The sequence below is a fragment of the Pelophylax lessonae genome (assembly GCF_965119305.1).
Source record: "Pelophylax lessonae genome assembly, chromosome: 3".
NCBI lineage: Eukaryota > Metazoa > Chordata > Amphibia > Anura > Ranidae > Pelophylax > Pelophylax lessonae.
Genome location: NC_138770.1, coordinates 178,238,605 through 178,250,852, shown reverse-complemented (window position 1 = coordinate 178,250,852; position 12,248 = coordinate 178,238,605). Strand labels below are relative to the sequence as shown.

The 12,248-nt window shown below is 42.8% G+C and overlaps 1 protein-coding gene across 1 annotated transcript in view; it reads left to right on the top strand.

The window, feature by feature from the left end:
- LOC309549658 (serotransferrin-B-like) overlaps positions 1-11,992 on the top strand; it is a gene marked incomplete at its 5' end in the record, with an annotated part of 40,540 nt that extends 28,548 nt beyond the window's left edge. The window contains 5 exon segments of the mRNA XM_082250062.1: positions 3,314-3,464; positions 3,608-3,672; positions 6,391-6,575; positions 7,996-8,188; positions 11,871-11,992. Of these exon segments, the coding sequence (XP_082106188.1) occupies positions 3,314-3,464; positions 3,608-3,672; positions 6,391-6,575; positions 7,996-8,188; positions 11,871-11,905 (629 nt within the window). The 3' untranslated portion in view covers positions 11,906-11,992.
- Between the last annotated feature and the right edge of the window lie 256 nt (positions 11,993-12,248).

The following is a 12,248-nucleotide window of genomic DNA, read 5'->3' as shown; positions in this document are numbered from 1 at the left end:
GGTTGCTATGCAGAGCTCCACCAGATTTTGCACTCTACAGTTTTAGTCTGTTGCAGGTTTTCCAGGCATTGAGCCTCATGTGGGTCTGCCATCGTTACCGGTTACCTCTCCAGCCCATGTAAGCTGCGACCCTGAGTGTGAGAACTGAGACATTGACAACTCCGGCTTTTTTGTTTTGTGGTTTTATTGGATTTAAGGGGATGGGAGAAGGGAATGAGTGGGATACTCCTTTAGGCTCAACTAGGTAAAATTTGGGACTTTATCCAGAAAAATGTCTGTTAACACTGCCTTGACGCCAGCCGACGCTGGCCAATGCTCACTGAGGCTTAGAACTCGCTGTAACTTGAAAGAGGGCCTGAAGCCTCGACTTTAAGTCCAGAAGACCCAGGACTGTAGAGTTTGAAACTGCTGACACTGCAAAGTCACTGACTACTCCCTCCAGCCTTGCACTGGCTTGAGGTACCTTGTTGTGAATTCCTGTATGGCTGCAACTCTCAACTGGTACTCTGCACAATTCAGGGCCCAAACTGCAGGCGCCCCCTTTAACCTTTAGCTCTTCAGGGTCCACTGACTATGTACCCCCTCTGTTACTTCAGGGTCCTCAACCAAGGTACCCCCTTTCCAACTAGCTCACACTGGATCCCAGAACCTCCTCCGGAGTGGCCTCCTCTAACACTTCAGGCAGACCCCCAGGGGCAATCCTCAGTACTCACCACCTGTGTAGGCTTTCCTGGGACTGGACCCCTTTCATTCTCCGCTGGTTATCGGCACACCGGATCCCCTCAGCTCAACTCAGCACTCTCTGGATTCTCAGGCGACACCCCGAGACATCCACTTCCTCAGACAGGAGGAGAGACAGCCGTTCTCTCCCTCCTGGGACTCTGCTCCCACCAAAGATGCATAGTCATCCGCCTCCTTCAGACTTATACCCTCCCCCAGAATCCTCTGTGACAGAATCTACCTCTTGGGGTAGATACAAACCTGAATGTATCTCTGATTGGGTTTCCTCCACTGCCCTATCAGAGCTTCCAATAGAGCCAGTGGGGAGACTCCCCTTCTCAGAAGACACACTTGGGAGCCATGACAACCTACCTGACAGAAAAGAACATGGCCCTGCTGTTAAGCAGATAAGACCTACTATGCATTTACCTAGCACCTACCTGTAGGGTGCTACAAGTAAATCAATCGCAATGTTTCTTGTATTTTGCATCTTCTTCAGTATGTCTCTATTTTTATATTACATGGCTGGATACATTCCAGTCAGACCTTGTATACTGTAGTTTTACTCTATTCTTCAGAAATCACACATTCCTCAATTAGCCATAAAATGACCATTCTCAAAGTTACAAAGACCATGAACACTGAAAATACTTATGTTGTAGAAGATCCTAGACAAGGCTCTTAAGAGGTAAAAACATAATCCACTTTAATGAACTAATATATGTGGCACTTTACCAGCAAAAGGAAAGTACAAGATTATTTCATTAAAAGGATATATTTCAAACCCCTTTTATTTTCCAGAAGACATTCTTATCTCTTACCCATAGCATGGTGGCTGGGAAAAGGAAAATGTGATATCCATAAACAACTAACAGCCTTCACATGTCCATACATTCTTGTTTATTAGCACTCCAAATGCAATTCTGTTAGAGGCTATACAAATGGCAGTTTACCAACCCAGAATGAGATTACCATCACTGAGCCTGATATCATTGGGGATTCCCTTGACAGTAAAGATAAGTAAGGCCAAAGCTTTTGTGGCCATACTTCTCTTGTGGGTCACAGGAGTACACTTGTGTTCTCCTGTGACCCAGAATCAGCCAACAGCGGGCTATAGCCTGTTAACAGCTGAAATCACAGAGCCGCTCAAGGCTCTGGAAAGATCCTGACCATTTTGTCAGGATCCACCCAGCTGATTGACGACTTGCTCCAGCTTTCAGCGTGCAGCTGAGAGCTGAAGCCAGCTGTTTCCACCCCCTCCCCTACCCAGAGCTCAAGTAAACGCTGGAGGGTAGAGTGGAGAATGGTGACTGTCAGTCAGCTCTCTCCGCTCCGAGTAGACCAAGAACTGAGCAATCAGTGGTCATGTGAACGCTCAGTTCTCTGTCTTAGAGCCAGCAGGGCACATCTGCATCACTGAGCTTGATATCATTTAGTTTGAATTCCCCTTGACATTAAAGATTTACTGTCAATAAATAAAAAACACAATTCATGCACATTAAAGTGGAGTTCCACCCATTTTTGGAACTTTAGATCTATGTAATCCCCTTTAAAATGGCTTTTACCAATGGAAACTTTTTTTTTTTGCTAGTAAATACCTTAATTTCTGCTTTATTCCTCCTCTCCTCACTTCCGGGTCCGATCGGCGATGACGTCATTTGGCGATTCGCAGTGTCTGCTGGGATGTATTCTATTCCAGAAATCTTGCAGTAGCTGAGCTGTACTGAGCCGTGCCTGCCCCGCCTCCGCCCCGCCTCCTCTCATTGAGTTGTATTGTATGCAATGTATTAAGGCTTTTCTCTGCCCCGCCTCAGCCCCGCCTCCTCTCATTGAGTTGTATTGTATGCAATACAACTCAATGAGAGGAGGCGGGGCGGAGGCGGGGCAGAGAACGGCCTTAATACATTCATACAATACAACTCAATGAGAGGAGGTGGGGCAGAGAACGGCCTTAATACATTGCATACAATACAACTCAATGAGAGGAGGCGGGGCAGAGGCGGGGCAGAGAACGGCCTTGATACATTCATACAATACAACTCAATGAGAGGAGGCGGGCGGAGGCGGGGCAGAGAACGGCCTTAATACATTCATACAATACAACTCAATGAGAGGAGGCGGGGCAGGCACGGCTCAGTACAGGTCAGCTACTGCGAGATTTCTGGAATAGAATACATCCCAGCAGACACTGCGAATCGCCGAATGACGTCATCGCCGATCGGACCAGAAGTGAGGAGAGGAGGAATAAAGCAGAAATTAAGGTATTTACTAGCAAAAAAAAAAAAAAGTTTCCATTGGTAAAAGCCGTTTTAAAGGGGATTACATAGATCTATGTATTCCAACCTATTACAAATGGGTGGAACTCCGCTTTAAAGACTGCACAGTCCTGTTTGTGGGGAAGCCAATTACCACACCAGTATGTTTTTGTATATAAAAACCAACCAATGCACATTTACTTTAGAGTACTACAGGAAATACTGCAATGCATTCATTTATTTCTTTGTCTACTCATGTGGTAACTTCCAAAATGATTATGTATTTTTAACACTATTATTTCAATGGTTAATATGTTTGCTCTGCATATTTCCATCAGGTTCATACTTCAGTCAGAGCTGTGCTCCTGGCTCTGATATTAACTCTAATCTCTGTCAGCTATGTATTGGAGACCCTCAGAGACCTCTGCTCAACACTAGATGCTCACCCAGTGATGCGGAGCTATATTATGGATACTCTGGAGCATTAAGGTAAAAAGAAATATCATGACACAGATCTATTAGACCTAACATAAGGCAAAGGTTGTTTGGCTTTATTGTTTGATTTCTAAATGGGTTGTCACTGGGTACAAGGATAGGCCCATTGAATGAAACCAACATTTTGTTTATTTCAGGTGTCTGCAGGAGAAAGGAGATGTGGCCTTTGTCAAACACACCACAGTGTTTGAAAATACAGAGGGTAAGGAAATCAATACACTAAACTATATATTATACAGTAATTAAAAAAACTAGCTGCAAAAATAAATGAACATTAATACATATTGTATTATATTATTTCCTTATTTATAGAGTCAATATGTTCTACAGGGAACACTGACCCATTCACATTACTCCATCATTACCATCTGAAATCTACACACACACACGCACACGTAATACACACATACACAATCACCTAGTAGTATGTTTTGGACTGTTGGAGCAGACATAGAATGGGGGGGGGGGGTATTTTCCAGTGAGGGACTCTTGTTCTGGGGACTGCTGTCTAAGAGGGGGTTTCTAAAAGGGGGTCTAGTAATTTCCTATTCTGTCTCCATGGCAGAAGGTGAAGGGAACAGACAACAAAAATGAACTGGCAGGGGGTTTTAACCCTGTCTTACTTCTACCAAAAAGTGACAAAAGGTTAGGGTATACATACACTTGTGTGAGATTCTTCATTCTTAAAGAGTTCCAAACCGTTTCAAAGGCTCATCCAGCTTCAAGTTTTCAGCCCTAGATATATGAGAACTTTAAGCTGCTTTTTGTGTGTCTACCTTTAGGATGTTAACACAATCATAGAGAGTCACAAGATGCATTTTGCTGATGCCGTCACTTAGGAGTATGAATCGTGGGTGCCACTTAATGAGAGACCCATGTAACATTTGTGTGGTAGGCATTCTATATGCGTAGAATATTGAAGAACTTCCCAGAAATGGCCCATTTGTGGCAAAAAGGCTTTACAAGACAAGATCAGTTGAGACCGGTATCATCTATGAGAGAATACTGTGCCAAAACCCAACAGATGGATCCGTATTCATTGAAATGTAAAGAAAAAGCTAACTGTGAAGTTCTTCTTACCTTTTTTTTCTGTGTACATTTACTAATAAAGTTGTGCCTATTCACTAAATGGGTTAAAATTTGGAAGTCCAAGCGTACAAATAACAATATTACAATACTGTGATAACTAGCAGAATGGAGTACATGTCATACAGCACAGTGTTCAGTTATATTAACTCCTGTGCAAAATGGTAATAGATAGTGAGCAAATACAGTTAAGATTTTTCCATCTAAGGCTCTATTCACACCTATATATTTTGGTCCATTGTTTATTTTAGGTCAATCATTCTCCACCAGGTTTCCTTCAGAGGTTGATAGGGGTTCCTGGAGTTGTAGCTGACTAACCGTTCACGTGGTACCTGCATAGTCCATCCCCACTTGTCAGAGCCAGCAGCATGACACCAATTCTCTTTTTAGATGTCTGTAAAGCTGGGTACTCTCAGGCTAAAAATTGGGCAAAAACGTTTGGTTCAGCGGGCACCTGATGACTTTCAGATGACTTTCTGTGTACAGTTCCTCATCTATCAGAAGCCGGTCTCAGGGGCATCATCTGTCAAACAAGCATGATGGAAAACCAGGTTTCAACTGCAAGCGCTGACCGCTATGTTCTGGTGGCAGTCCCCCTGTCAAAACACAATAGCCCAGCAGGGAGATTGCCACACTAACCTCAGATGTGTTAGTATGGCGATCTGGCAATCTTTGTTCCCATTTAATTAATTTAGCAGGGGTTCCTTACAACCAGAAAAATTATTTTACAAGTTCCTTCAAAGAAAAAATGGTTGAGAAGGCTTGTTTTTGGTGCATTTTACTTGTATTACTGCTCAGTGGCGGCTGATGCATTCGGGGCGCAGGGGCATCGTCCCCCCCATCCCTGCGTCTGGCCCCCTAATCTACATGTTGGGCGCCGGACGCATGGAGTTCAATGGGGCTTTTTTTTTTTTAACCATGTGATTAGAGCCAGAGGCTCTAAGAGGCTAAAAAAAGGGTGGGCTCGGGGCTCAGAGCAATGTCCCCAAAGCCCACCTAGCTGTGTGAATGAATATTCGCTATTGTCACACGGATCTTCCTCCTGGCCAATCAAGAAGCGGGTCCTGAAACCCGTTTCTCTATTGGCCGAAAGGAGAAGCCATGCCATTGGCCATGGAGGAGGAGGTAGGAGACACAGAAGACTGAGGGGGAAGAAGCCAAAGCCACTGCTGCCGTCGTTTTCTGCTGCTTCTGCTGCCTGCCCTCCCTCCACATGTCCAGGCAGGGTGAGTGAGCCAGCGACGGGGGGGTATGGTGTGTGCAGTGGGGTGGTCCGGGGGGGGTATGGTGCGGTCCGTCTAACGCCCCCCCCCGGCCCATGGAGCACCAGCCGCCACTGCTGCTCATCCCTATGTAACTTACGGTTTGCTAAAACTAGAAGAAAGATGAAACAAGCAGGACTTTTTCAAATGTACCACACCTGCAAAACACCTAAACAGATGTGTATTCACCAACCAAGCACTCACCTCACTGAACTACTGTATGCACCCCACAATACACCCATCAAATCTAATACCAACCTTATCAGTGAATCAGCAGGCTGAACCTCCTGGCCAGCAGACTTTATTTTTCCAAGACTTCTCTTTGATGTGAAGCTCCACCTACTTCGTTCACATGATTTCCCTTACTGGCCCATACGAGAGGGAGTGAGTGAAGCTACCTATACCTCTACCATATTAAGTTTCTCCTTTAATATAAGTATGAAATTTGCTTCTACAAACTGTGGACACTTGTGAAATTGTGTTGCTGGCCTTTTTTTTTAGGGCCGGTCCGTGTACCTTATCCCACCTCCTCCCTTTCTTATATTGTAAATTTTCTTTTTTTTTTTTTTTAGGCAGGAATCCTGCAGATTGGGCAAAACAGCTTACGCCTAATGATTTTGAGCTGCTGTGCCCTGATGGTTCTCGCGCCTCAGTCGAGGACTTTAAGAATTGCCACCTGGCAGAGGTACCAGCGCATGCTGTTGTTTCCCGACCAGATAAACGGAGCAGTGTTCTAAGAATTGTTAAAAAACAGCAGGTAACTGACAAGCAGTATGTGCAAAACATTATATTAAAAAAACATCACTATATTCATATTCCTCGTTAACCACTTAATCACCTCTGTACTGCTGTATTGTAAATATATATATATATATATATATATATATATATATATATATATATCAGGGAGATGAATGTATATTTTTGAAATGCTGTTTATAAATGGGACTTCAGAAAGCGCCCTTGGGCAGCCAGTAAATGGGCCAATGACTACGAATGATGATGGGATCATTTTTATTAGAAGTGTGTGTGTGTGTGTGTGTGTGTCAGGGGTTGTTTAAAATGCTTGTTTTTTTTAAGATAAAATAATGAAAGGTAGATGAAAGCAAACTGACCTTTTTTCAGTATACGTAAAAGAAAGGAGTAAGTATTGAAAACACCCACTCAACCCAGCGCTAAGATAAATAAATGAACATAAAAAGCAGCCGCTATAAAAATCAAATATATTACAATGGTGTATAATGAGAATCTATATGAGCTCACACACACTAGCAGCGCTGAATTAAACTAAAATACCCTATATAAAAGTTGTGCAGAAATAATGTGTCTTATATTATCTCTAAAAAGTGCAAACCAATGTCCATTCAGAGTGAGTCCAAATGTTGTATAAAGTTGAAAGTTCATAAGATGTAATGAATCCTGGAGTGGAGATCTCTAGACCACCAGTGGTAATAGCTACCGTATACAACCACCGTCACCACACCTCCAAACGTGTCCCCCTAGGTAGTTAGAACTCACCAGAACCTGGGAAAACAACCGCCTTAAAAAGGATTTAATTCCATGACATGGTATGTGGATCACAGGCATTTTTTCAGTATAGTAAATAATAAAACACAATATATAACTAAAGCTTTAAAACCACTTTAAGATAAAAAAACATTCTGCCTTTAGAACCACTTTGAGGGTCCATACTTGCTGCGTACAGCCACCCATAGACATGAATGTTTGCAAGTACACAGCTATGCACAGCTATGCACATGCACACAGACGTAGGTTCCCCTCCAAGTTCAGAACTCCCGAGCCAGGAACTCCTTGGCTCCCTGTACTAGAGAATGAGCTTGTATGCATGAGCCCTAATGAGTAGCCAGAACTATGATGTGGTGGGACCAAGGATCCCTGAGTTTTTGAGTAGTAAATGGGTTACTAAGTCTGTAGCATTTTTCCAAAATTCTAATTTATGGCAGTAATACCATTTAATTACATCTCAAAACACGATGAATCCACTAGAACACTTCCAGCTGCCTAATACAGGACAAATATATTACTAATACATCAAAAATGCCACTGCTGAATTCATAAATATATATATATTTTCTGGTAAAGTTATTCCAGAATGTTGTGGCTTCTATTTTGTCTGAAACACATGCATCACTAAACATTAATGTGCACATTTTCAGGCTCAGTTTGGGCGTAATGGAAGCCAGAGACAGAATTTTCAGATGTTTGGCTCCAAGGAAGGAAAGGACCTTCTCTTTAAAGACTCCACTCAATGCCTACTTGAGGTTGACCAGAAAAGCACAATAGAGGATTTCCTGGGGAAGTCATACCACTCGGCTGTGTCCATGCTAAATAAATGTTCCCCTACATCAGGTATTGGTACTGCCTTTCCCTCTATATCTTCCATAAAAGTTGTTACAGTATATAATCTCCATTAAGCTTGTTCATATTTTTTGTGAAAAATACTGTAAATTACATGGAAACCCAGCCCATAAAGTGTGTTTCTCCTAAAGCTAAAGTTTATTGATTTTTTTTATTTAAATCAGCACCAGGAACGGTACTTGCGTGCTGGTGGCTACTGTGTTCCTTGAAATCTTCATTCCACTGCCCCCAGGTTCCTGTGTAGCTGTGAGCTTCTGGTGCAGCGGGGATTAATATGAGCAGCTGCACCAAAAGTGACAAATATGCCCAAATTTTGCTGCCTTCTTCTCCATTTTTGGAAGCCCATCTCACAATTACTGTCTGCCCGTCTTCCATACACAGAGTGCTTTTCATTGTGGGAACCAATAGTAGGGATTCTTTGAATAGGTGAGATGGGGGCGAGGTGGGCAGGCATGGTCGTCGGCACTTTTGATGATTAACTGTCATAGGTGTAGCTGCTCTTATTAACCACCACAGCACCAGAAGATGGAAAGGGGAAGCTAAGATCTGAAGATTTCAAGTAAGAGAGCAGCCACCAGCACATGGGACACTCATATAAATACTGTCCTCGGTGCTAATTTAAAAGAAATCACCAAACTTGAGCTTTAAGTGTTTTAGTTGTACTTGGAACTTATTGCTAGCTCAGGATAAAACAGTTATATTGAAGATTATTCCAGGATCACAACCTCCATATATTTTCCTACAGCACCATCTGGTGGTGAAATCTATAACTTAAAGAGTTTTCCTCTTTCAGAGGTATTATTATAAAATAAAACTGGAAACAAGAAAATTAGTACGAAGTTAAGCTGTTATCAACATTTTATGATTCATTTTATGGCAAAATTACACAAGAATTTTGATTGGTTCCTATGGGCATCACTGCAACTATTTTCATGCTTTTTTCTTTATTTTACACATTTTAAGGCATTAGCCTTGTTATCAATAATTAAGCAGAATTCCATTTAAAAAAAAAAAAAACACTCTACCTCCCTTCCCTGAGGAAAAAAAAAAAAAAAATCAGTGAGTGGTAGTCTGATTCCAGGCCATTGTGATGACTCAGGTGCAGTGGATGAGTCCCTGACAGCCAATTCTAAAGCCAGGTATCCACAGATCAAAGTTCAGCCGGCTCAACAGGAACCAGATGACTTTTGATCTGTCTGTAGCCCTCATTAGTTTGGCTTCTACCAAATGGTCCTCCTGGAAAACCTGCACTTGATCCCCTAACTAGTATATTCTAGCAGGGGAGGAGTCCCCACTGTCAGAATACAATAGTGCTGTGGGGGAGATTCCTGCACCCACCTCGCTTGTGTGGTGTTTTTTTTTTTTTTTCGCTCAGCCTGCTGGTTAACTGGAAAAAAAAACCTCAGTGTTTACCTAGTTTAACCTCTTGCCGACCGGCCCATGTACATTTACTGCGGGGCAGCGGTTCCTGGGCGCAGAATTATGTACAGGTGTGTGATTCTGCACTTCCGGGTCTGCAGGGTGCACATGCGCCGCCGGCGACCCACTCCCACAGCCAATCAGTGAGTCTGGCGGACCCAATGTCCTCCGGGACCTGACGATCATTCCCAACAGAGGCAGAACGGCAGTCTGTCTAGGTAAACAAGGTAGATCGCCGTTCTGTTAGGGAAGACAGAGATCTTGTGTTTCCGCTAAGCAGGAACACAGATCTCTGTCTTCCCACAGTTAAAGCACATCCCCCATCGTTAGCAAGCACCTCCTAGGGACACATTTAACTCTTTGATCACCCCTGATGTTAAACCCTTCCCTGCCAGTGTCATTAGTACAGTGACAGTGCATATTTTTTAGTGTTGGTGTCACTGGTCCCCAAAAAAAGTATCAAAAGTATCACTTAGTGTCTGATTTGTCCGTCGCAATGTCGCAGTCCCGCTATAAGTCGCTAATCACTGCCATTACTAGTGCCATTACTTGCCGACCGGCCCATGTACATTTACTGCGGGGCGGTGGTTCCTGGGCGCAGAATTATGTACAGGTGTGTGATTCTGCACTTCCGGGTCTGCAGGGTGCACATGCGCCGCCAGCGACCCACTCCCACTGTCATTGGACAGAGCGAGAGCCAATTAGTGAATCCGATGGACGCAATGTCCTCCGGGACCTGACAATCATTCCCGACAGAGGCAGAACAGCAGTCTGTCTATGTAAACAAGGCAGATCGCCGTTCTGTTATTAGGGAAGACAAGATCTCTGTCTTCCCACAGTTAAAGCACATCCCCCACAGTTAGAAAGCACCTCCTAGGGACACATTTAACTCTTTGATCGCCCCTGATATTAAACCCTACCCTGCCAGTGTCATTAGTACAGTGACAGTGCATATTTTTTAGTGTTCGTGTCACTGGTCCCCAAAAAAAGTATCCAAAGTATCACTGTGTGTCTGATTTGTCTGTCGCAATGTCGCAGTCCCGCTATAAGTCGCTAATCACTGCCATTACTAGTAAAAAATAAATAAATAATGAAAGATTTCATAAAAATATCCCATAGTTTGTAGACGCTATAAATTTTGCGCAAATCAATCAATATACGCTTATTGGGATTTGTTTTACCAAAAATATGTAGCAGAATACATATTGGCCTAAACTGATGAAGAAATTAGATTTTTTTACATTTTTTTATTGGGTATGTTTTATTGCAAAATATAAAAAAATATATATATTTTTAAATTTCGGTCCTTTTTTGTTTATCGCGCATACAAAAAACACGGAGGCGATCAAATACCACCAGAAACAAAGCTCTAGCTGTGGGAAAAAAAGGACATCAATTTTATTTGGGCACAGCATTGCATGACCACGCAATTGTCCGCTATTGTAACGCAGTGCCGTATCGCAAAAAATGCCCTGGTCATGAAGGGAGGTAACCAGAGATTCTTCAGTCCCCCCCAAATACAGTAGCTGCTTTTAATAAAAGGACACTTACCTGTTCTGGGATCCAGCACTGTCCTTAGCTGCCAGCTGTTACTCTTTGCAGTTTCAAAACTGGATCCCAACTGAGCATGCACAGTCCGTATTGCACCCTGTTAATGGTCCAGCAGCCTTCTGGGACCTGTGACATGTCCCAAGAGGGTGCGGACAGGGGGGAGGATTTCCCTTCGGATCGCCTAGGCAAGTAACTAAGTAGGTACTTGTCAAAACCAGGTACTCATGCTCCATAAAAAAAATAAATAAAAAAAAGGGGGTCCAAGAAATTGAAAAGAAAGAGAGGAGGAGCTTCCTTTTAGGGGTGAAGTACCGCTTTAAGAGAAAGAGGGTTAAATTACACTGGCTGTCTTTCAATCTGAAAGACTGGTGACATTTTTTGGTGGAATATAATTAAGGCCAAGCTCTGGATTGAGTGAGCAATGCATTGCTATTTTTTTCCTTTAATTGGCTATTTATTTTCATTTATTAATGGGATACTGTTAATAGATTGGTATCTGTCAAAGTCTGGGAAAATCTGCAGGTTGAGGATCTCAGAAAAGTATTCTATAGAGGGGAAAATTCCTTATTATGTCATTACCCTGCCAGAGAGGATATGATCTGTCAGGAAGGTGAAGAGAACATCAAAGATCTTGAACTTGTCAATATGGTCACAATTGTATAGAGAGAATGATTTCTTCTTACCTGTATTTTTCTGTTTGCAGAACTGCTCTCTGCCTGCTCCTTTCACAGCTGCTAAGAGCCTGGCACTAAAGAATGACCTACTCCCGTCTGTCCATGGACAAATCTACCCTGCGTAGAACTACAGTCTCATATTCAATAAAAGGCTTAACTGTATCTCGTATAGTCAGCTGTACCTTTTTTACAAAATAAAGTGGTTACAGTATTTGAAAAATAAAATAGCGACACCAACACACCAAACACCAACATGTCAGAAAAAAAAGAAAAATCAAAAACAGAATCTGTAAGTTGGAAAAAGGATCACCCCCCGTCAGTATTTTGTTGGACCTTCTTTTGCTTTATCTGTTGGGATATGTCTCATCTGACCACCTTAAACACACCTTGAAGATTCTGAGGCCACA